The sequence below is a fragment of the Pogonomyrmex barbatus genome, unplaced genomic scaffold, assembly GCF_055798465.1.
Source record: "Pogonomyrmex barbatus isolate J1 unplaced genomic scaffold, ASM5579846v1 scaffold20, whole genome shotgun sequence".
Classification (NCBI taxonomy): domain Eukaryota; kingdom Metazoa; phylum Arthropoda; class Insecta; order Hymenoptera; family Formicidae; genus Pogonomyrmex; species Pogonomyrmex barbatus.
In genome coordinates, this window is record NW_028297117.1 from 660,885 (window position 1) to 687,562 (window position 26,678).

The following is a 26,678-nucleotide window of genomic DNA, read 5'->3' on the forward strand; positions in this document are numbered from 1 at the left end:
CATTGCCATTTCACCCCTTGAATTCTATAAGCAATTCTCCTATCGTGTTGCAATAATATCATGCATAATAAAATAACAGTAATCATCCTTTTACCTTCCTTACTGCGATGGAAAATGTGTTCTCAGTTGTATCACAGAAATGGACTTCGATGGTAGTCGATATTATGCACTTAATCGGATGATGTTATCATCTATCGGATTATGGCCATATCAAAATCCGTGGTATATTCGAATACAACAATTTTCTTGCTTATCATGTTTTATGTTGGGCATTGTAATACAGGTATCGTCAAATATTATTATTGACAAATAGGAATAATTCTCAACGACTATGAATCGTGTTATATTTTAATTTTAATTTTGTTTATCTGTAATGTAAGATTATATTTTATATCGAACAAACTTTCAGTTACTCACACTTGTCACATTTGAATACAGTTTGGATTTTCTCTTTGAACTTTTGTCATCTGTAATTCCATGTTTTATTGTTGTCTTGAAGTATGTTACATATTCCATAAGAATTGAATCGGTAAGTTATATTCACATTATTCAACTATATCCTCAAATTTGTACTTGAATTTATAAATTCATTAAATTTTTAAGTTATAAATATATATAAAAATAATAATAATAACAATAAAATATATAAAAATAATAATAATAACAATAAAATATATAAAAATAATAATAATAACTATAAAAATGATATAATAAAGTTAATTTTTAAATATTTCAAAAATTGTGTCTCTCTGCACGCGTTAATAAATAGGGAAATGATCATATAATAATATATTAAGTATTGGTACAGCTGTGTAAAGTGATATAGTTAGTTATTATATAATCTAACATATATTTTGAAATAAATAATTCATATACTGGTTAAAGAATTTGTGATAGTATTTAGAATAAAAAAAATGTATAATCAACAGTTAAGCATTGTCATACACATAGAAATAATATATATTATGCATAATAATTATAGATAAGGAAATTAATGGAAATAATAAAATATGATTGGAAAACACTGAAAAATAAAGTGGAATATAAAATAATAAAAAAATATACTTCTATAGGAACATTTTACGCACGATTATTTGCATGTAAGATTGAAAATATTATTATTATACTATTTCATTATACTATTTCGAGTTAAAATATGCACATCAACTAAACTCCTAAAATTGACACTATTTCTAATCTTTTACAGAAATAAAATTAATTATGTCAGAAATTGAATAAATTAATTAATTTTAAAATTATCAAAAATCTTATATTCTTAATTATATATATATAATTAATTGTATATTGTACATACATTAATACATACATTGTATATTGTACATACATTATATAATATATGTGCTAAGAATGATTTATTTAATCATTTATCATTTAATCATTATTTGTATTTAAATTCAAATTTTTAATTCTTTATCTTTTTGGAACAAATAATGTTAATCTTGTATTAATAATTAAAAATTACAGTAATAGCTTATACTTTTCCAATATTCGTCGGCTGTATACATTTTATACCAAATCTTCTTGATTTTGTGGCACCACTTAATCATTCTCGTCCACACCAGCTGCTGATTTTAATGGATTACTTTATTGACATCGATGAATATTTTTATTTTGTTGTTTTGCATGTTATTATAATCATATTTGTAATCCAAATGACGCTAATGTCTACAACATCTATATATGTAGCATTTATACAGCATGCATGCGGAATGTTTGAAATAGCTAGGTAAGAAAAAAATCAACCATGAATTAATATAAAGATACATATTTGAAATATCTTTTCTTTTAAATTTATGTTATTTTTGCAATTGAAACGAATATCTAAATTTAAGAATGAAATAATATTTTTAATAGCAAACAGTAAAAATATATATCAAATAATATGTTCTCATCATTGGAATCTTATTTGAAATTAAATGTATATTAATGAAAAAAGTAATGTGTAATTTTGTGTGTGTGTGTGTGTGTGTGTGTGTGTGTGTGTGTGTGTATGTGCGCGTGCGTGCGCGCGCGCGTACGTTTAAAAAAAATCGTATTTTTGAGTTTGTAATTGTAATTCTAAAAAATTTATTGTTATTATAAATACAATATAAAAATGTATTTAATAAATATATTTACAAATGTATTTATTAAGAACATTTTTATATCGATATTTTTTTACTAAATACATTTTATAAATACATTTTTTTAAATTTTAAATCGAAATGTGTACTGAAACTTTTTTTTTATTAAAACAATTTAATTCTTTTATCTAGCTATCGCATCGAACATGCTTTGGATTATGAGAAAAACAATATGATTTCTGAAAGATGTTGCATAGCTTGCGCTAGAATCATCGATGCCGTCGATATTCACAAACGAGCTATCGAGTCGGTAGTTTCTCATCGCATTATTCAGAATTTTCATGTTATTTATATATTTCTTTAAGCCTTTCTACGTAAACCTGTGGCAATTTTGTGGCAATTTTTTCATGACTTTTTGTGATATATTCATTTATTCTTATTAAAGAATGGATAATATTGTAATCTTGTGATATTATAAATTAATCATATAACTCGTGTTGTCTTTTGTTGTTAAAGGTTTTTTGAATTCATGACAAATACTTTTGTAATAATGTACTTTTTCCTACTTTTACTCGGTGTAGCATCTTTGACTGTTAATCTATGTCGTGTGAGTAAAATGTTGCAGAATTATCATTAGCGATAAAAATTACAAAATCATAAATCATGTATAAAATTTCATTTCCGTTATTAATATAAATAATCAGGTTTGACAAAATATACATTTTTTTCGAAATCTTTAATATTTAAAAATATTTAAAAATTTGTTTTAGGTTGTATCTGCAAAAGGAATTATTGAAAGTATCTTGCCTTTCATATATTTATTTATTCACATATTTTATTTCTTTTTTGTCAATTATTCGGGACAAAAAGTGTTGAATCATAGCAATGATTTTTTATGGAGAACGTAAGTTATTGATAATATAATATTTATTGAATTCGTAATTAAAAATAAAAGAAATATAGTATGGATTGCAATTCTACGAGTATGTAAAACATATGATAATATTTTTTGGTTGATTTATATTTTTACATATACAAAAGTGTTTGTATTGTTTCATAATTATAATTATGGTAATTTTACAAAATATACATTTTACTATTTTTAATTATTGCTACCGCTGTACTAATCAATTATGTATAATAAATGTATGATATTATTATATAACAAGTAATTAATATTGATATGTTATTACTAATATTTTTAGATATAATTCGAAATGGCATCTGTTGCCATTACACACGCAAAAATTAATATTATTTATAATGAAAAGAGGTTCGAAAAATTGTATGTTATTCGTTGGTGGTATTTACATTGCGTCATTGGAAGGTTTTGCTATGGTAATAATATTTTCAACATATTAATTATAACTTTCGATATATGTTTCGATATATTCTCTCTGTAAATATTCTCCTCGTTCTAGACTATGAGCTCATCCGTGTCCTACTTTATGGTACTTTATTCAATACGATAATGTTGTGAATTTGTGAATAACAATTGTTTATATTAATTAAGTTAATATTATAAAAAATTATTTAATTACTAATAATTCAGATTAAAAGTTTTTGTAATCTTTTATAAAACACCAAACAACATAATGTTTGTCCTATAAATATGATATAAATGTTACTTCAATAATGTTTCTCAATTATATTTCTTAAATATTAATGTTTCTTAATGTTTTTTCCTATAATATAAATATTTTATTTACTTTTGATTCTCACAAAATATCAAACTTGTATTAATCATAATTTGAAGTGTTCATAAATTACATTATTGCATAAATTTTAATATAAAATATATTAAAGCATATAAAAATAGATCTATTTTTATGTATGTTGTGAATAATATCTTACGAAATATAATATACGTCAACCAACAAGAGAGAGATGTGACACCAACAAATCAAAATAGATTAACAACAAGAATAAGTCAAATTTGTGCTTGTTGGATAGTAAATATAATAAAAAGGGAGATGCTTTAATATAAGTGTCTATAATCAATAAAATGAAAGTATAATTTACATAATTGCTAACACTGGTAACTTTTTTCATTCCTGCACCAAATACTACTTTTATTTTATCCTTTAATTTTTCACCTCATAGCTATTATCTTAAATTGCAATTTTCAATAATAGATAGTCTGGAACTATAGAAAAAGTTCTCTGAAAAGAGAAAAAAGTATCGAATAAAGAATATTATGCTATATACTGTAAAATGAAGGAGATCAAAGCATTTTCAACAAGTGCACGCGACGAACTTCTTAAAAAAGAATGGAATTTCTTAGATATCAATATTATAAAGTGTATAGCAGTTTTTTATTATCACTTGGTCTATGGTCAAATGATAGCACATGTTTTAAGCAAATTCGTGTAATTTTTTTGTATCTTGATGTTTATATTTTTGATAATTGCTCAGGTATTCACAAAAAAATTCAATAAATAAATATATAGATGAAATATTAATACTTAATTTTTTATGGTATTATCTCATATAAAATAAATTCTTTTAATATTTGTATAAGGACATCTCGCACTTAGATTTATATTTATAAATATTTTATGTTTGATTAATTTTGTTTCCTTCTTTTTTTGCAACATATAATATTTCCATACACATACATATAGTATTTTCAATAACATTTATTCGAAACATTAAACAATTACAGAAATTATTATTTTTAAATGCTTTATTTAACAATGCAAAAATGTAATGATTAATTTTCATACATAAATAATTTTGAAAATTTAATGAAGTATTTTAAAAGATTTTATAAAAATAATTCTTTACAAGACAGTGTACTTTATATTTTTTGATGGATAAAACAAGAAATTGTTTCGTTAATTTAATTATCTAAAATTTATGATTTCAGTTGTTGAAACTATTTACAATGGAATATGATCTCGACTTTATATTAGCTGATTTATCGTTTGCTATTCCTTCTTTAGCTTATTTTTTAAAATATAGTACCTTTTACATACAATCTCACAAAGTAAGTTGTTATATGAATCTAATTCGCTGATTTATTATCTGAGTTTCTTGTTTATAATTATAATGTATAAAGCAGATCAGACAATTAATGGAATATATTCGAAATGATTGGACGCGTTACAAAATGAACAAGAAATCAATATAATACGCAAATATGCTGTATCTGCAAAAAGATATATGTACGCATTTGTAGTATAAGATATCGTATTGAGAAATATTAATCATACAAAGTTTTGTTGAAATGTTTTGTGATTTTAGGCGTAAGTTATCCCGGCACTATTGGTTTCCTTTTAATCTCGCTTTTGCCAGATATTCTTGACATTATAGTATTAAATGAATCACGCACGCGGCATCTTCCGTTTATGGTGGAATATTTTTCGAATGAACAAAAATACTTTTATCTTTTATTTTTGCACATAGCCGTAACTGTTATTTTGGGAATTACGTTATAGCTAGACCGTTATAGCTACAGAAGCATTGATGTTAGCATATGTTTATTATATTTGTGGCATGTTTAAAGTAATCAGGTAAAATAGATTGTATATTGGAGATTTAAATGATAGAATAAAAAAAAATAATTCTAATAATTACATACGACTATTGATTATTTTATATTTGTAGATATCGGATAGAACGTACATTGAATGCAAGCACATCGATATCACCGATGTTAAGAGAAAATATGATTCATATCAAAATAATTGACGCTATAGAGATTCATCAAAGAACTATTGAGTCAGTATCTTGCTACTTTTATTAATAATGTTAGCATTGTTCTTTGTACAATTTTGTCTTTTCTAATTATTTTGAAAAATGTTTTAACAGAAATTAAACAGATTTAATTTTTTTACTTATTTTTACTAAATAAATATTTTATGAAAGTAAGAAAAAATTATATTGTCTTATAAAAATCTTATATAAATCTTATAAAAAATATTTTTAATAGTATATTAAAATTTTTTTATTCCCAAAGGTTTTTTGAATATTTGTCATCTACATTTTCGTTATCCTATTTTATTCTATTGATTTTGGGTGTAATTTCCTTAAGTCTAAATTTATTCCGTGTAAGTAAAAAATAAAAATTCATGATTTTAGTGTCATATCTATTATCATATATTAATTAAAATACTTTTATCATATATACGTGTGTTTACTTCAATACAATATTAACGTTATAAGGAATACAGATGTAAAACATATACAGAAATAAATTTATTTGATGCATTTCCAGCTTTTTCAAGTTGCAATATTACCAGATCAAAAAAAAAATCTTGCATCATTTGTGATATTTGTATCTGATCACTTTTGCTATATGTTTATATGTAATTATTTAGGACAGAAGATAATCGATAACAGTACTGAGATTTATAATGAAGTGTGAGTATTGTTAATAATTCAAATATTTTTATTAATGTAGTTTAGTATTTTATGTAGTTTAGTATTTTAAAATAATTTTTAAATCATATAAAAATTTACAAGTACATATGATTACTTCAACAAATACGAAGAATTATTAAATTTAATAAACAACTTTTAAATTTATAAAGATACTTCTACATTAATCATGTTTTAAAATCATGAAATGTCAAGAGTTGAAGTTTTTTTTTTCGTCAGTTTTTTCTTTTTTAACATTTTTTTAACATAAAGTATATTACAAAAATTTTTAGATACAATACACAATGGTATGCAGCGCCTATAAAAACACAAAAATTGTTATTATTTATAATGCAAAGAAGTATAAAATCTTGCAAATTTGTTTTGGGTGGTATATATTATGTATCAGTGGAAAATTTTACTACGGTAACTTTTACCATAAATATAATAATAAATCTTGGTCGAGCAGTTTGCTCAAAAATAATAAATTTATTTCTTCAGCTTGCAAGTATGTCACTATCTTACTTCATAGTACTTTATTCTATGCAGAAATGAATCTTTTAAACGAATGGAAGCATAGCTGTTAGTAACTTTTATTTCAAGATGATAATTATCTTTAGAATATTCTATACTGGATTGAAAGAGTATTAAATTAAATTTAAAAGAATTATAGTTTAATATATTTTTAGCTATTAATTTGATATTTATATTTGATTATATTTAATATTTATATGAATATTTTTATTTATACTTTTTCATCTACAAATATTGTATTAATAAATTATAATTTGCACTGTTATATTGTTTTTAATTATATAACATATAATTCAGTATTATTGAATTATTACTCTTAACTAATAACAATTGATATCAAAATAAAACAAGTTAAACAGAGTGTAATAGAAATAATGTTGTAACTTAAAACTTATTGTGTGAATTGAACTTAACGTCTATTTTACATTTATTTATTATTATTTCTGAAAACTATTTTAATAATAATTTTTATTTGCAAATACCTACAAAATTTAATATTGAAAATAGAATATTGCAGAAAAACTCATAATAAAAATATATTGGATAACAGTTGATAATTATTTGTGCCATACGTATAAATTGTTAGTAGAAAAATTATATATATCACATTTGTTTCAACTTGAAATACAAGAAAAGAAATAAAGGTTGCTTATGAAATATAAAACACCCGAGCAAATTCAAGTAATTTGTAAAAGTTACTCTCTTCGTTTAGAGACGAAACAATAATGGTTTATAGGAAAAGAATATTTTATTCTTTGACATTACTTAAATGTAAATAATTTCCATATTTATTAGTACTACATTCATTTTATGATATCGATATATTTGATAAAACGAAAGTAATAGGTTGTAAATACTCAAAAGTCGAAATAAAATTTTTGGTTGTCATAGAATTATTTATTTCGAATTATATGTTTTAAAATTATATATGTATATATATATATATATATATATATATATATATATACACATTTATATATACATATATTTAAAAGTAATTATATTGGATATTTTTTTTAATTCTAATAATGATTTTTATTACGAAATACATTTCATTATTATCATTCATCATTTATCTTCTTTATATCTTTTTTTTCTATTCTTTGAAAAGCAATATCTTTTATATTTAAGCAAAACAATATACATTTCTTATACAAAGTACATATATTACAATATAAATATAAAGCTAAATTCATTTGATTTTTATAAAAAAATATATTTTCATAATCTTGTAGCAAAAAGAGATATTTTCTTATTATTTTTCTTATATTTATTATTTATAAATATATTTAAAGAATAAACAAATTTAATACACAAGAATTGGAACTTGTTTATCAACGAAAAAAAAATTTGAGAGTACAGCACTATAGAAAACGGTACTACTATAAGAAAATGATATAGCGTGTTACATTTATATGTAAGAAATTATAATTTGTACAATTTCTACATTATATGACAAAGAAGAGAAATTCATAAATTTCTTACATAGCTTATTTTTCTTTCAGATTTATCTGCTTTATTCTTTAATCGATGTCAAATTTGTTAGATCTTGTAACACCATTATGTGATTGCAACAATACTCATCAATGACAGAATATTTGAAGAATAAATAGAAATACTTTAATATTATAATAATGTCTACAATTATGTCTCTTATTGTAGTGGTGTTCACAATTCTGAAATAGAAATAATATTGTGACATTAATATAATATAAATCAAATCTATTAAATCTGTTATTCGTCATATTTATATGCGTGTGCGCGCGCGCGCGCGCGCGCGCATGGTGTGTGTGTGTGTGTGTGTGTGTGTGTGTGTGTGTGTGTGTAAAAAAACATATTTTATTAAAGATATAGTTAAAAATGCAATAATTATAATTAATGGAAATTCTAAGTATAGATAATGTACATTGTAATATATAGCACAATATATAATTGATTTTATATGTTTCTTCTACTTTTTACAGTTACAATATATTTGCATATTTATGATGATAATTACTTTTCTATTTCTATATATTTTTATTAATAGCAAAGGTATTTATATAATGTTAATATGACATTATATTTTTAAGCATGTAAAGTATGTATGTGAAGCATGTAAATGTCTTATTTTATTACATCATTTTGCGCAATGATTAGATAGGAAAAGTATTTAATAATAAAAATAATAAAAAGTAAAAAAAAATTTTTTTTTAAATATTATAAAGTATTAAAAGTATTAAAAAGTATTTAACAAATGATAATAATGTAAAATCATTAATTTACTATACTTATGCAACTTAGTTATATACGATGCATTAAGATAAATTTTGGAAATATGATAAAAAAGTTCACTTGAAAATCCACTGAAATAATATTATTTCCATGATATTTATCACATTTTTTTATAGTATATTTTAAGGTAATACATACAAGTTAAAAACGATAGCATATATAAAAATTAAATTAATTATGTAATTATGCTATGACAAATCTTATTGTATGTCATTTTCTGAGTAAACACTTTTACTTTGTATGTTATTCCACATTTTATTTTATATGTTTCATCAAATTTTAGAATTAAATCAAATTATACAGAAAGATATTATTTTAAAGACGAATTAAATATATTGTAAATGTATCATATTTATATGTTTCACTTACTATTGCACTTGCGTTCAGGAAAGAAGAAAAATGTCGCTATATTTGTTGTCGCTATATTGCTTGAATTATGGTATATTCGTAATTCAAATAATTTAAGTAATTGCAACTTTTCTTCTATCTTTAAACACAAAAGATGGACTTGCATCGCTGAAGAAATCCAATAAAAAATGGAACTAAAGATGCTATACATACGTCAATAACACTACAATTTCGAATAATAACTGCAATACGATATCGATTGGAGAAATTAGAAACATTTTAATAAAATATAATATAAGCAGTCATAAGAATTTATTTAAAGTGGCAAGTAGATAAATGTTTCTTAACCATTGAACGAATATGAACTTTACAGGGAACCGTTATTATAATATACATCGTATTCTTTTGTCTTTAGTTGGCTTATGGCCTTATCAGCAATCGAATATGAGAAAAGTTCAATGGATAATTTCTTCTATTGTTCTCGCATCTTCTATTATTATTCAGGTAAATAAGCATTTTGGAGTTCATTAACTAAATGAATATTCAAATATCTATAATATCTATAATATTTATATTACTTCAATTTGATTATTATTTGATAAAAATTAATTAATAAAATTAATTAATGAAATAATATATTTATATTTATGTTAAATATATTTAACATAACTTCAGTTAAAATACTTTATATATGACGTAGCGATTCATATATTCTTTGTAAGTTATATTTTATATATTTTTTGTTATTTTGTTAATATTAAAAATTGAAGAAGAAATTACATTTTTTAATTTATGTGCATTTATGTTTAAAAGTTAAGAAAAATTTTTTGAACTTTAACAAAGCAAATAATAATTATTTTTAGTTTATGAAATTTCTGACAACTGAATACAGTCTGGATTTGCTACTCAAAGTTTTGTCATTTGCAGTACCTTGTATGGTGTTTGTTTTAAAATATGTTTCTTTTTATATCGGTAGTGAGACAGTAAGTCAACAATAATTAAATATGTTACAAGATTTTTAAGCTAAAATAAAATAAAATATGTATACTATATTTTCTTTTAATTGCGTTATTCTAACTTTTTCATGTCTTTTACTTTTAGTTTACTTAATAAAACTTTAAAAATCTATAGGTGAGATATCTTATGGAAAGTGTTATAAGTGATTGGAATTCGTTAAAAACCGATATTGAGTTTGAAATTATAAAAAAGCATTCTGATTTTGGACGGCTGTATGCGTTGTTCTTTGCACGTAAAAAAATTGTTTCTTTATGTATCTAACATTAAACTGAAATATATTCTTCATAGTTCTATTTAATTTATTCCATCAATATTTGAAATCAATAGTTAATTATAATATGAAAGTTATGGAATTTATTAATTATACTTTGCATATTTTCAGTAGCTGTATATTCTGGTTTGTTTTTTTATATGTTGATTCAATTTTTGCCAAATTTTCTCGATATCATAGCATCACGAAATGAATCACGATTGCATAATATACCATTAACAGCAGAATATTTTGCCGATCAACAGAAATATTATCTTCCGATTTTATTACATGTCGACATAATAGCTCTTGTAGGATTTACTATCGTGATTTCTACCGAATCTTTAATTACAGCATATATTCGACATGCCATAGGAATGTTTGAAGTTGCTAGGTAAATTTTGAATTAAAATAATATGTATTTTTTTTACAATAAAATTATTTTAATAATTTAGTTTATATATATGTACCCATAGAAGAGTTCTATTGCATATCCAATTTTTTTTTAGTTACAGAATAGAACATGCATTTGACGAAGTATTGGGCATAATGACATCAAGGAAATGTTGTTTATATTGTACAAAAATAATAAATGCTATACACATTCATAGGAGAGCTATAAAGTTGGTATTTTTTAATGAAACTTTGTGTTATAATATTTTTTTGTAGTAAATCCATTTATCCAATTAAACATATTGTTTTATTTATTATTAATTATTAATATTAACTTCAATTTAAAAAATTAGTTGGAAATATTTATTTTTGAGAGTATATAATAAAAATTTATATATATGAAAAATATATTTGATATTTATTATATTTTCATTATAATCATATTAATAAAATTTTATATATAAAATTTTATTAATATGATTATAATGATAGTATAAATATAATATAAATCAATATGATATATTACTAAAGTATTTGTTTTATTTAAGATTCATTGAGTTTTTAAGATCTAGCTTCGCTATTTCGTATTTTTTCCTAGTTTGTTTGGGAATTACTTCTTTGACTGCTAATTTACTTCGCGTAAGTTTATTATTGCTTTACATCTCTATTATATATACGATTAATTATTTTAAAATAAATTATATTTAATTTTTTTCTATCATAGCTGTATTTAGCTACACAATATTTGAATAATTTAGAAGAATGTATCACTGCTGTATTACTTGTCCTTGGTCATATTTATTACATATTTTTTGGCAATTACACTAGCCAGAAATTAATAGATCAAAGTATAGATGTATTTCATAAAATGTAAGTTTTTAATTTTTTTAAGCAGCAACGTGTAAGCACTGTAAGTTTGTAAATTATTAGTTTAATAGATTGATATATCTTAAAAATTCATTTTCTAAGTAGTATATAAATTTAATATGTGATTGGTAAGGCTTGGATGTTCGTATGATTTCTCGTGCCGCTCGTGAAACACGTGCGAATGTTTGTTGAAATGAAATAGCAGTAGTTCTCAAAGAAATTTGACACATTCGCACGCAGAGATACTCCGCACATGACACGAAAGTTTATATGAATATCTAGGCCCTAATTATATGTATTATATTCGAAATAATTTTGATAAAAATTAAAAGGTGTGTGTGTGTGTGTGTGTGTGTGTGTGTGTGTGTGTGTGTGTGTGTGTGTGTGTGTGTGTGTGTGTGTGTAAAATCACCTAGATTTGAGAAAATAAAGTTTAAAAGATGTAAAAGATGTAAAAAAAGTTTCTGAATTTTAATATATATTATATTTTTACTTATGTATTAAAATAACTATGTGTAAAAGTTATGTCAAACAACATAAATACAACATGACTTATATTATACTTATTATATATTCGTAGATATATATCTCAATGGTATGAGGCTCCACTTCATGCACAAAAGTTATTATTATTCATGATGCAACATAGTATTAAAGGTACTGCTATGTCTGTAGGTGGTATATTTGTTCCATCGTTGGAAGGTTTTGCGACAGTAATTAATTTCTTCGATATGTTGTAATTTAAAAAATTTAATTATTTCTGTGTATATATAAAATAAGTTTCTTGTTTCAGCTTACCAGTATGTCAGTCTCATATTTTACAGTAATTTGTTCTATTAAATAGTATCGAAAATTATGTACAATTATATATTTAGTCGAATATAGCAGCACATATTTTAGTAAAAAAATTTTAATTCTGAGACACATTTTCTATATAAAATAAATAAAATAATAATAAATAATAATAAATAAAATCTTTAACAATTAATTTTATTTCCATTTTTAGTGATAAGAAGAGAGAAATTGATTAAAATGGCAGTATAATTAATAAAAATTTTATTTAATATTTCTAATTAATTAGCAAGCCCATACAACGTAATATACTATATAGATTTATTAAATATATCATGTATCGTTTTATATATATGCAGATGTAATACTCATGATAGGGCAAAGCATGAAAAACAGCATCTTTCAGTAATATATTCATTCCATCATCCGAAGTAGCGTAAATACTGGTAATCCGATATAACTGCAAATTTAAAGAAAACACATATCGCATTTCTGGTAATTTACTTTGCAGCTGTTCTTTCCGCGCGATGACGTCAATTTGGAATTATTCAATTATAGATATTATCAGTTGTTTTAGTATCACATTGTTTTTAAGAAAAAGGAACTTTGTGTAATTACTTTTAAGGTTTCTTTAAGAAAACAAAAGTGGATCTCTCTATATATATATTTCGTATATATTTCTGTCAGAATGCAAGATAGATTTTATTGGAAGACGATATTACAAGATCAACAAGTTTTGAATAGTCTTGGGTTGTGGCCATCTCAAACAACAAAATTTCAAATTCAATTTATATTTATATGTACTTTATTTTTCTCTTTTTTGTTTGTTCAAGGTATTTTCTTAACTGACTATGCAATATAATATGCAGATAAAATTTAGTTAAAAATAAGATGAGAAATATGAGAGAGAAATATGAGAAAATGAGAATAAAATTTAGTTAAATCTTCAATGATTTCGAATTATTATTATTATTATTATTATTATTATTATTATTATTATTATTTGCAGTTGTGTACATTGATTACTTCACATATAATATGAATCTGGTTATTAAAATTCTGTGCCATTTCTTGCCTACTCTTATTTATATCATAAAATATAACACTTATTACATCAATGCTAAGAAAATAAGTTGCATTTCATATGACAATTTACATTTCCTAGATGTAAATTTCTAGTAAAAACTCCGTTTCCACTTGATAATTATATCTATTATTAAAGTAACATAAATTTAGGTATTTAAATTCTTTGTACTATTTATATGTATGATCAAAAAATTCAAAAACTCTTTTATTAAAACACTGATAATCTTTTTTTATTTTTATTATAATCTAACTAGATAGATTCTAAAAATATTAATAAAACCCCGTAATACCTTGTTTTAAATAAATTACAATGATGTGCGCTTGAGCGTTAAATATAAAAGTTAATAACATTATCAGTTAACAATATATACATAATATAGTTGTTCATATTATTATAAATTAATATGTTGTTATGAATTATTAATTGTTACATAAATTATTATATAAATCAAAAATAAATTTTATTTACATAACACATATCGGAAATATAATTTAAACTACTGATGGATGGAGTACAAAATGATTGGAACGCCTTAGATGATAAGAAGAAAATTGAAATAATTGAAAAATATGCCTATATTATAAATGCTTTTACAATCTCTATTACGTGTAAGAAAAGAAAAGATATTAAATATTAAAACTATAAAGTTCAGATATTCAACTTTTGCGAGATCTATTTAATTAGAAAACTTGTCGAAAAGGTTATTTTATTTTTATATGTTATAATAATATTCACTTGTGTCTGATCATCCTTATCTTCTTTGAGTTCTTGCCTATTATGTTCGATATTGTCATAACAACATTGAACAAATCTCGATCACGTGATCTCCTCGTCTTGGCGGAATATTTTGTCAATCCCGAAAAATATTTTCTTCTTATGCTGTTACAAATTATCACGGTTGTCATGGGAGGTATCATAATTATCGCTATTGGAATGATAATTATGGCCTATGCGCAACATGTTTGTGGAATGTTGAGGATTGTCAGGTGAGAGAATCCGATGATTAATCCGTAATTTCATTAATTATTTAATGGATTAAAGGAAAGTTTTCAGCTTTTGAATAGAACATATATTAGAGAAAAACACACTTCACATTTTAACCCCCGGATAGAACGTATAGCTGCAATAGAATAATACGTGCCGTAGATTTATATAGGACAACTCTAAAGTACATATCGTATTAGATTTATAACAATAAATGTTATCATAGAATAAGAATAAAATAATCGAAATTATAGCTATTGGGGATATTAATTTAAATGTTTTATATAAATCAAGTACGAATCATATCGAATAATGATCATATCGAATGTTAGATTATAAATTTATTCACCAAACTATTTAAATATTAATGTAAAATTAGGGTAAAACATAATTTGAGACATTTAATACATTGTTTTTATCGAAAACTGAACCAAAAATTGTATAGAAAAATAAATGATATATTTATTAATGGTTATTATGATTTAGAAAATTACATTTTTTCAGAAAATGATTATTACAAATTTTATAATAATAAAATAATAATATCTAGCATAGTAATGTTTTATAACTTTTACCCCAAATTATTTTGTCATATTATAGTAAAGATAGTAAAGATATATAATAATATTTTATTTATTTTAAATTAATTAGATTTTATACTTATTCTATATATAATAAATTACAATACTTTTTATTTTAATTCTAAAGAAATAAGTACTTGCAAATATATTTTTATAACTGGGATTCTATTAAATCTCAATTTTTATAAATAAGAAGAACGTTTGAGGTAATTGTTTTAAATAACAGATGAAATATTTATTGGAACAAATTGAATTGGATTGGAATACAGTCGAAGATGATAATGAAATTAAAATATTGGAGAAATATGCTTTGGAAAGTCATCTTTTTTCATTAATTCTAGCCTGTAAGTAAACAAACAATACAACAAATTATATTTATTTATAATCATGTAAGATCATAATTTTTTATCTTTCCAGTTCTCATTGCCTTTGCATCTTTTGTTTTATAATTATTGAATTAATACCGGTTATCCTCGATGCTGTCGTGCCGATGAATGAATCTCGGCCACGTAAAATAAAGATAGATTTCGAATTTTTTATTGATAAGGAGCAATATTTTTATATTTACTTAATATACGAAATTCTAGTAATATTAATTGGTATGTTTTCAATATTTGCGACGGGAATATTATCGATGGCATTCTTGAGGCATTGTTGTGCAATTTGTAAAATTGCTAGGTGAATATTTCTTAATTGAAATAACAATTAATACAAACAAATAATCTATTTCTTTAACTATTAATTCTATACAAACTGTTTACAGTAATTTAATTGAAAATACAGTGACAAAACAGACGCTTCAAATTCCTGCTTATCGAAAAGAGCATGTGATGTATCAGAAAATTAATCGTGCTGTTCGTATTCATAGGAACTCTATTTAGTCAGTCTCTATTTAGGTTGTTTTGATATTTACTGCCAATACTGAAAATCTGTAATATACGTAACAAAAAGTATAAATTTTCAGTACTGGCAGTAAATATCGGAACATATTTTTAATTTACTATTTTAAATGTATATAATACATTTGTATATGAGTATATCTTAATTTAAAAAAAGCACATTTTTTTATGCTCTTAATATGTGTAATTTAAAACTATAAATTAAATATTTTGTTGTTATTAAAGGTTTTCCACATTTCTCATGAATAGTATGAAATAGAATATGAAATAGAAAATTTATTTTCTATTCAATTATTATATTAAAACAAAAATTGTAACATATATAATTATAACATATAAATTATTGAATTAGAATAGAAAATATTTTTTAAAAATCAGAAATGTATTTAGGAAAATTAATAAAATATAATTTTACGAAATAAAATGGAAGAAAAGCAATGAGTATAAAAGAAAGTTTTTGTTTTAGCTTATTAGTATGTCATTATATTATTGTATGGTTATATATTCGATATATAATTAATGTAATATAATTACGACAATAAATGTAATCATCATAAAACCATCTAATGAGTAAGTAGCTACTTGATATATATCAAAAGATCGAATCAAAGATATAAGTAATAAAATCAATATAATAAATATTTCGTGATCTATCATATTAATAGAAATTCCTTTACATAGTTAAATAATAAAATAATATTTCTAATCTTTTACATTTATATAATAAAAATAATTAATAGTTTAAAAGTTATAATTAAGTTACAAATTCATACAATAAATATCTATACACATTACTGTTTTTAATAATTATTAAATTTAAAGTTATATCATTCACTTCATTTTTTATATTATATTTAAGTTTATATTTTTAATATATTTGTATAATAAGGTAATAACATTTGTTACACAAAATGTACATTATTTTATTTTATTTTCTATATGGTTTAAAAAACTTATTTTTAGTATCGATAGAAACTGTCTTAATAAATATTTTAATTTATATGTGAATAATGTATAGTTATAGAGTGGCTGATAATGAATGCAATAAAAATAATTTCACAATTATTCAACAAAGAAGAATAAAATGCAATGAGTATAAAAAGATTATTATATATCGATAACGACAATTAGAAATTCATACTTTTTGTTATAAACTGTTGTAAATAAAATTTTAATTTTAATAATATAATGTCAAATTGCATTTGATACATAAAATTATATAATATCCGATTATTTAGAAGAAGATTTAAAAGAAAAATGTGTTAATTAATAAAAATCGTTAACAGTAACTATTACAGCATTTAACTTTTTACTCTTGCTATATTAAATCAATATTTTTTTAATTGATAAAGGAATTGTTTTTATATAGGAATCAGCATCCGAAATATCTACATCACTATCTATATCACTATTATATGTAACAAAAGACTGAATAATACAAAGCAAATATTGAAAGTATTCTGCTTATAAGTTACATTACTGCTATACAAATTGTAAGCAAAGAAAATATAATAATCAATTAATAAAATATCATGTCTCACGTTATGCTCTCTTACACCTATTACAGACATAAGAGAATTTGTAGTGTACTTTACGAAGTAAAAAAGAAAAGTAGGAGCGATTTAATACTAATTTATGTTATTACATTATTTACTGCTATTTCACAGTAAAACATTGCTCTAATTGCCATTTCACCCCTTGAATTCTATAAGCAATTCTCCTATCGCGTTGCAATAATATCATGCATAATAAAATAACAGTAATCATCCTTTTTCTTCCTTACTGCGATGGAAAATGTGTTCTCAGTTGTATCACAGAAATGGACTTCGACGGTAGTCGATATTATGCACTTAATCGGATGATGTTATCATCTATCGGATTATGGCCATATCAAAATCCGTGGTATATTCGAATACAACAATTTTCTTGCTTATCGTGTTTTATGTTCGGCATTGTAATGCAGGTATCTTCAAATATTATTATTGACAAATAGGAATAATTCTCAACGACTATGAATCGTGTTATATTTTAATTTTAATTTTGTTTATCTGTAATGTAAGATTATATTTTATATCGAACAAACTTTCAGTTACTCACACTTGTCACATTTGAATACAGTTTGGATTTTCTCTTTGAACTTTTGTCATCTGTAATTCCATGTTTTATTGTTGTCTTGAAGTATGTTACATATTCCATAAGAATTGAATCGGTAAGTTATATTCACATTATTCAACTATATCCTCAAATTTGTACTTGAATTTATAAATTCATTAAATTTTTAAGTTATAAATATATATAAAAATAATAATAATAACAATAAAATATATAAAAATAATAATAATAACTATAAAAATGATATAATAAAGTTAATTTTTAAATATTTCAAAAATTGTGTCTCTCTGCACGCGTTAATAAATAGGGAAATGATCATACAATAATATATTAAGTATTGGTACAGCTGTGTAAAGTGATATAGTTAGTTATTATATAATCTAACATATATTTTGAAATAAATAATTCATATACTTAAAGAATTTGTGATAGTATTTAGAATAAAGAAAATGTATAATTCAATTAAGCATTGTCATACACATAGAAATAATACATATTATGCATAATAATTATAGATAAGAAAATTAATGGAAATAATAAAATATGATTGGAAAACACTGAAAAATAAAGTGGAATATAAAATAATAAAAAAATATACTTCTATAGGAACATTTTACGCACGATTATTTGCATGTAAGATTGGAAATATTATTATTATACTATTTCACGAGTTAAAATATGCACATCAACTAAACTCTTAAAATTGACACTATTTCTAATCTTTTACAGAATTAAAATTAATTATGTCAGAAATTGAATAAATTAATTAATTTTAAAATTATCAAAAATCTTATATTCTTAATTATATATGTATAATTAATTGTATATTGTACATACAATAATTATATAATATATGTGCTAAGAATGATTTATTTAATCATTTATCATTTAATCATTATTTGTATTTAAATTCAAATTTTTAATTCTTTATCTTTTTGCAACAAATAATATTAATCTCGTATTAATAATTAAAAATTACAGTAATAGCTTATACTTTTCCAATATTCGTCGGCTGTATACATTTTATACCAAATCTTCTTGATTTTGTGGCACCACTTAATCATTCTCGTCCACACCAGCTGTTGATTTTAACGGATTACTTCATTGACATCGATGAATATTTTTATTTTGTTGTTTTACATGTTATTATAACCGTATTTGTAATCCAAATGACGCTAATGTCTACAACATCTATATATGTAGCATTTATACAGCATGCATGCGGAATGTTTGAAATAGCTAGGTAAGAAAAAAATCAACCATGAATTAATATAAAGATACATATTTGAAATATCTTTTCTTTTAAATTTATGTTATTTTTGCAATTGAAACGAATATCTAAATTTAAGAATGAAATAATATTTTTAATAGCAAACAGTAAAAATATATATCAAATAATATGTTCTCATCATTGGAATCTTATTTGAAATTAAATGTATATTAATGAAAAAAGTAATGTGTAATTTTGTGTGTGTGTGTGTGTGTGTGTGTGTGTGTGTGTGTGTGTGTATGTGCGCGTGCGTGCGCGCGCGCGTACGTTTAAAAAAAATCGTATTTTTGAGTTTGTAATTGTAATTCTAAAAAATTTATTGTTATTATAAATACAATATAAAAATGTATTTAATAAATATATTTACAAATGTATTTATTAAGAATATTTTTATATCGATATTTTTTTACTAAATACATTTTATAAATACATTTTTTTAAATTTTAAATCGAAATGTGTACTTAACTTTTTTTTTTATTAAAATAATTTAATTCTTTTATCTAGCTATCGCATTGAACATGCTTTGGATTATGAGAAAAACAATATGATTTCTGAAAGATGTTGCATAGCTTGCGCTAGAATCATCGATGCCGTCGATATTCACAAACGAGTTATCGAGTCGGTAGTTTCTCATCGCATTATTCAAAATTTTCATGTTATTTATATATTTCTTTAAGCCTTTCTACGTAAACCTGTGGCAATTTTGTGGCAATTTTTTCATGACTTTTTGTGATATATTCATTTATTTTTATTAAAAAATGGGCAGATAATATTGTAATCTTGTGATATTATAAATTAATCCATATAACTCGTGTTGTCTTTTGTTGTTAAAGGTTTTTTGAATTCATGACAAATACTTTTGTAATAATGTATTTTTTCCTACTTTTACTCGGTGTAGCATCTTTGACTGTTAATCTATGTCGTGTGAGTAAAATGTTGCAGAATTATCATTAGCGATAAAAATTACAAAATCATAAATCATATATAAAATTTCATTTCCGTTATTAATATAAATAATCAGGTTTGACAAAATATACATTTTTTTCGAAATCTTTAATATTTAAAAATTGTTTTAGGTTGTATCTGCAAAAGGAATTATTGAAAGTATCTTGCCTTTTATATATTTATTTATTCACATATTTTATTTCTTTTTTGTCAATTATTCGGGACAAAAAGTGTTGAATCATAGCAATGATTTTTTATGGAGAACGTAAGTTATTGATAATATAATATTTATTGAATTCGTAATTAAAAATAAAAGAAATATAGTATGGATTGCAATTCTACGAGTATGTAAAACATATGATAATATTTTTTGGTTGATTTATATTTTTACATATACAAAAGTGTTTGTATTGTTTCATAATTATAATTATGGTAATTTTACAAAATATACATTTTACTATTTTTAATTATTGCTACCGCTGTACTAATCAATTATGTATAATAAATGTATGATATTATTATATAACAAGTAATTAATATTGATATGTTATTACTAATATTTTTAGATATAATTCGAAATGGCATCTGTCGCCATTACACACGCAAAAATTAATATTATTTATAATGAAAAGAGGTTCGAAAAATTGTATGTTATTCGTCGGTGGTATTTACATTGCGTCATTGGAAGGTTTTGCTATGGTAATAATATTTTCAACATATTAATTATAACTTTCGATATATGTTTCGATATATTCTCTCTGTGAATATTCTTCTCGTTCTAGACCATGAGCTCATCCGTGTCCTACTTTATGGTACTTTATTCAATACGATAATGTTGTGAACTTGTGAATAACAATTGTTTATATTAATTAATTAAGTTAATATTATATAAAAAATTATTTAATTACTAATAATTCAGATTAAAAGTTTTTGTAATCTTTTATAAAACACCAAACAACATAATGCTTGTCCTATAAATATGATATAAATGTTACTTCAATAATGTTTCTCAATTATATTTCTTAAATATTAATGTTTCTTAATGTTTTTTCCTATAATATAAATATTTTATTTACTTTTGATTCTCACAAAATATCAAACTTGTATTAATCACTTGTATTAATTTGAAGTGTTCATAAATTACATTATTGCATAAATTTTAATATAAAATATATTAAAGCATATAAAAATAGATCTATTTTTATGTATGTTGTGAATAATATCTTACGAAGTATAATATACGTCAACTAACAAGAGAGAGATGTGACACCAACAAATCAAAATAGACTAACAACAAGAATAAGTCAAATTTGTGCTTGTTGGATAGTAAATATAATAAAAAGGGAGATGCTTTAATATAAGTGTCTATAATCAATAAAATGAAAGTATTATTTACATAATTGCTAACACTGGTAACTTTTTTCATTCCTGCACCAAATACTACTTTTATTTTATCCTTTAATTTTTCACCTTATAGCTATTATCTTAAATTGCAATTTTCAATAATAGATAGTCTGGAACTATAGAAAAAGTTCTCTGAAAAGAGAAAAAATAGTATCGAATAAAGAATATTATGCTATATACTGAAAAATGAAGGAGATCAAAGCATTTTCAACAAGTGCACGCGACGAACTTCTTAAAAAAGAATGGAATTTCTTGGATATCAATATTATAAAGTGTATAGCAGTTTTTTATTATCACTTGGTCTATGGTCAAATGATAGCACATGTTTTAAGCAAATTCGTGTAATTTTTTGTATCTTGATGTTTATATTTTTGATAATTGCTCAGGTATTCACAAAAAAATTCAATAAATAAATATATAGATGAAATATTAATACTTAATTTTTTATGGTATTATCTCATATAAAATAAATTCTTTTAATATTTGTATAAGGGCATCTCGCACTTAGATTTATATTTATAAATATTTTATGTTTGATTAATTTTGTTTCCTTCTTTTTTTGCAACATATAATATTTCCATACATATACATATAGTATTTTCAATAACATTTATTCGAAACATTAAACAATTACAGAAATTATTATTTTTAAATGCTTTATTTAACAATGCAAAAATGTAATGATTAATTTTCATACATAAATAATTTTAAAAATTTAAGTGAAATTGAAGTATTTTAAAAGATTTTATAAAAATAATTCTTTACGAGACAATGTACTTTCTATTTTTTGATAGATAAAACAAGAAATTGTTTCATTAATTTAATTATCTAAAATTTATGGTTTCAGTTGTTGAAACTATTTACAATGGAATATAATCTTGACTTTATATTAGCTGATTTATCGTTTGCTATTCCTTCTTTAGCTTATTTTTTAAAATATAGTACCTTTTACATACAATCTCACAAAGTAAGTTGTTATATGAATCTAATTCGCTGATTTATTATCTGAGTTTCTTGTTTATAATTATAATGTATAAAGCAGATCAGACAATTAATGGAATATATTCGAAATGATTGGAACGCGTTACAAAATGAACAAGAAATCAATATAATACGCAAATATGCTGTATCTGCAAAAAGATATATGTACGCATTTGTAGGTAAGATATCGTATTGAGAAATATTAATTATACAAAGTTTTGTCGAAATATTTTATGATTTTAGGCGTAAGTTATCCCGGCACTATTGGTTTCCTTTTAATCTCGCTTTTGCCAGATATTCTTGACATTATAGTACCATTAAATGAATCACGCACGCGGCATCTTCCGTTTATGGTGGAATATTTTTTGAATGAACAAAAATACTTTTATCTTTTATTTTTGCACACAGCCGTAACTGTTATTTTGGGAATTACGACCGTTATAGCTACAGAAGCATTGATGTTAGCATACGTTTATCATATTTGTGGCATGTTTAAAGTAATCAGGTAAAAGAGATTGTATATTGGAGATTTAAATGATAAAATAAAAAAAAATAATTCTAATAATTACATACGACTATTGATTATTTTATATTTGTAGATATCGGATAGAACGTGCATTGAATGCAAGCACATCGATATCACCGATGTTAAGAGAAAATATGATACATATCAAAATAATTGACGCTATAGAGATTCATCAAAGAACTATTGAGTCAGTATCTTGCTACTTTTATTAATAATATTAGCATTGTTCTTTGCACAATTTTGTCTTTTCTAATTATTTTGAAAAATGTTTTAACAGAAATTAAACAAATTTAATCTTTTTATTCATTTTTACTAAATAAATATTCTATGAAATAAAGTAAGAAAAAATTATATTGTCTTATAAAAATCTTATAAAAAATATTTTTAATATTAAAATTTTTTTATTCCAAAAGGTTTTTTGAATATTTGTCATCTACATTTTCGTTATCCTATTTTATTCTAATGATTTTGGGTGTAATTTCTTTAAGTCTAAATTTATTCCGTGTAAGTAAAAAATAAAAATTCATGATTTTAGTGTCATATCTATTACCATATATTAATTAAAATACTTTTATCATATATACGTGTGTTTATTTCAATACAATATTAACGTCATAAGGAATACAGATGTAAAACATATACAGAAATAAATTTATTTGATGCATTTCCAGCTTTTTCAAGTTGCAATATTACCAGATCAAAAAAAAAATCTTGCATCATTTGTGATATTTGTATCTAGTCACTTTTGCTATATGTTTATATGTAATTATTTAGGACAGAAGATAATCGATAACAGTACTGAGATTTATAATGAAGTGTGAGTATTGTTAATAATTCAAATATTTTTATTAATGTAGTTTAGTATTTTATGTAGTTTAGTATTTTAAAATAATTTTTAAATCATATAAAAATTTACAAGTACATATGATTACTTCAACAAATACGAAGAATTATTAAATTTAATAAACAACTTTTAATATAAAGATACTTCTACATTAATCATGTTTTGAAATCATGAAATGTCAAGAGTTGAAGTTTTTTTTTTCGTCAGTTTTTTCTTTTTTAACATTTTTTTAACATAAAGTATATTACAAAAATTTTTAGATACAATACACAATGGTATGCAGCGCCTATAAAAACACAAAAATTGTTATTATTTATAATGCAAAGGAATATAAAATCTTGCAAACTTGTTTTGGGTGGTATATATTATGTATCAATGGAAAATTTTACTACGGTAACTTTTATCATGAATATAATAATAAATCTTGGTCGAGCAGTTTGCTCAAAAATAATAAATTTATTTCTTCAGCTTGCAAGTATGTCACTATCTTACTTCACAGTACTTTATTCTATGCAGAAATGAATCTTTGAAAGGAATGGAAGCATAGCTGTTAGTAACTTTTATTTCAAGATGATAATTATCTTTAGAATATTCTATACTGGATTGAGAGAGTATTAAATTAAATTTAAAAGAATTACAGTTTAATATATTTTTAACTATTAATTTGATATTTATATTTGATTATATTTGATATTTTATTGATATTATATGAATATTTTTACTTATACTTTTTCATCTACAAATATTGTATTAATAAATTATAATTTGCACTGTTATATTGTTTTTAATTATATAACATATAATTCAATATTATTATTGAATTATTACTCTTAACTAATAACAATTGATATCAAAATAAAACAAGTTAAACAGAGTGTAATAGAAATAATGTTGTAACTTAAAACTTATTGTGTGAATTGAACTTAACGTCTATTTTACATTTATTTATTATTATTTCTGAAAACTATTTTAATAATAATTTTTATTTGCAAATACCTACAAAATTTAATATTGAAAATAGAATATTGCAGAAAAACTCATAATAAAAATATATTGGATAACAGTTGATAATTATTTGTGCCATACGTATAAATTGTTAGTAGAAAAATTATATATATCACATTTGTTTCAACTTGAAATACAAGAAAAGAAATAAAAGTTGCTTATGAAATATAAAACACCCGAGCAAACTTAAGTAATTTGTGAAAGTTACTCTCTTCGTTTAGAGACGAAACAATAATGGTTTATAGGAAAAGAATATTTTATTCTTTGACATTACTTAAATGTAAATAATTTCCATATTTATTATTATTAGTACTACATTCATTTTATGATATCGATCTATTTGATAAAACGAAAGTAATAGGTTGTAAATATTCAAAAGTCGAAATAAAATTTTTGTTTGTTATAGAATTATTTATTTCGAATTATATGTTTTAAAATTATATATATGTATATATATATATATATATATATACATATATATATATATATACACATTTATATATACATATATTTAAAAGTAATTATATTGGATATATTCTTCTCTATATCTTCTATCTCTGGATATTTTCTTTAATTCTAATAATGATTTTTATTACGAAATACATTTCATTATTATCATTCATCATTTACCTTCTTTCTATCTTTTTTTTCTATTCTTTGAAAAGCAATATCTTTTATATTTAAGCAAAACAATATACATTTCTTATACAAAGTACATATATTACAATATAAATATAAAGCTAAATTCATTTGATTTTTATAAAAAAATATATTTTCATAATCTTGTAGCAAAAAGAGATATTTTCTTATTATTTTTCTTATATTTATTATTTATAAATATATTTAAAGAATAAACAAATTTAATACACAAGAATTGGAACTTGTTTATCAACGAAAAAAAAATTTGAGAGTACAGCACTATAGAAAACGATACTACTATAAGAAAATGATATAGCGTGTTACATTTATATGTAAGAAATTATAATTTGTACAATTTCTACATTATATGACAAAGAAGAGAAATTCATAAATTTCTTACATAGCTTATTTTTCTTTCAGATTTATCTGCTTTATTCTTTAATCGATGTCAAATTTGTTAGATCTTGTAACACCATTATG

General features: G+C 22.6%; 6 protein-coding genes and 1 long non-coding RNA gene across 9 annotated transcripts in view; 6 read left to right on the forward strand and 1 right to left on the reverse strand.

The window, feature by feature from the left end:
• alpha-Man-Ia (alpha-Mannosidase class I a) overlaps positions 1-26,678 on the forward strand; it is a 557,932-nt gene that overhangs the window by 307,506 nt on the left and 223,748 nt on the right. The gene's annotated exons all lie outside the window — the stretch shown is intronic.
• LOC112552243 (uncharacterized) overlaps positions 1-26,678 on the reverse strand; it is a 167,106-nt gene that overhangs the window by 12,177 nt on the left and 128,251 nt on the right. The gene's annotated exons all lie outside the window — the stretch shown is intronic.
• Positions 71-7,927, forward strand: LOC148936519 (uncharacterized). The gene is made up of 8 exons (XM_089077701.1): positions 71-283; positions 410-529; positions 983-1,148; positions 1,492-1,747; positions 2,277-2,390; positions 2,601-2,691; positions 2,855-2,988; positions 3,290-7,927. Exons 1-8 carry the CDS (start codon positions 140-142, stop codon positions 3,444-3,446), a joined length of 1,182 nt encoding a protein of 393 aa, XP_088933827.1. The 5' UTR covers positions 71-139; the 3' UTR covers positions 3,447-7,927.
• On the forward strand, positions 10,466-15,417 carry LOC105424000 (uncharacterized). The gene is made up of 7 exons (XM_089077707.1): positions 10,466-10,585; positions 10,734-10,851; positions 11,002-11,263; positions 11,379-11,492; positions 11,811-11,901; positions 11,987-12,132; positions 12,710-15,417. The coding sequence occupies exons 1-7, from the start codon at positions 10,469-10,471 to the stop codon at positions 12,867-12,869; spliced, it is 1,008 nt and encodes a 335-aa protein (XP_088933833.1). The 5' UTR covers positions 10,466-10,468; the 3' UTR covers positions 12,870-15,417.
• On the forward strand, positions 15,703-17,258 carry LOC148936520 (uncharacterized). Its single transcript, XM_089077711.1, has 2 exons — positions 15,703-15,880; positions 15,968-17,258. Exons 1-2 carry the CDS (start codon positions 15,800-15,802, stop codon positions 16,253-16,255), a joined length of 369 nt encoding a protein of 122 aa, XP_088933837.1. The 5' UTR covers positions 15,703-15,799; the 3' UTR covers positions 16,256-17,258.
• LOC148936521 (uncharacterized) lies at positions 17,382-21,532 on the forward strand. The gene is made up of 8 exons (XM_089077703.1): positions 17,382-18,435; positions 18,562-18,681; positions 19,100-19,217; positions 19,566-19,827; positions 20,359-20,472; positions 20,688-20,778; positions 20,931-21,064; positions 21,366-21,532. The coding sequence occupies exons 1-8, from the start codon at positions 18,214-18,216 to the stop codon at positions 21,520-21,522; spliced, it is 1,218 nt and encodes a 405-aa protein (XP_088933829.1). The 5' UTR covers positions 17,382-18,213; the 3' UTR covers positions 21,523-21,532.
• On the forward strand, positions 21,532-25,945 carry LOC105423399 (uncharacterized). The gene is made up of 8 exons (XM_089077696.1): positions 21,532-22,589; positions 23,051-23,170; positions 23,246-23,363; positions 23,428-23,689; positions 23,784-23,897; positions 24,124-24,214; positions 24,382-24,527; positions 24,815-25,945. Exons 1-8 carry the CDS (start codon positions 22,446-22,448, stop codon positions 25,074-25,076), a joined length of 1,257 nt encoding a protein of 418 aa, XP_088933822.1. The 5' UTR covers positions 21,532-22,445; the 3' UTR covers positions 25,077-25,945.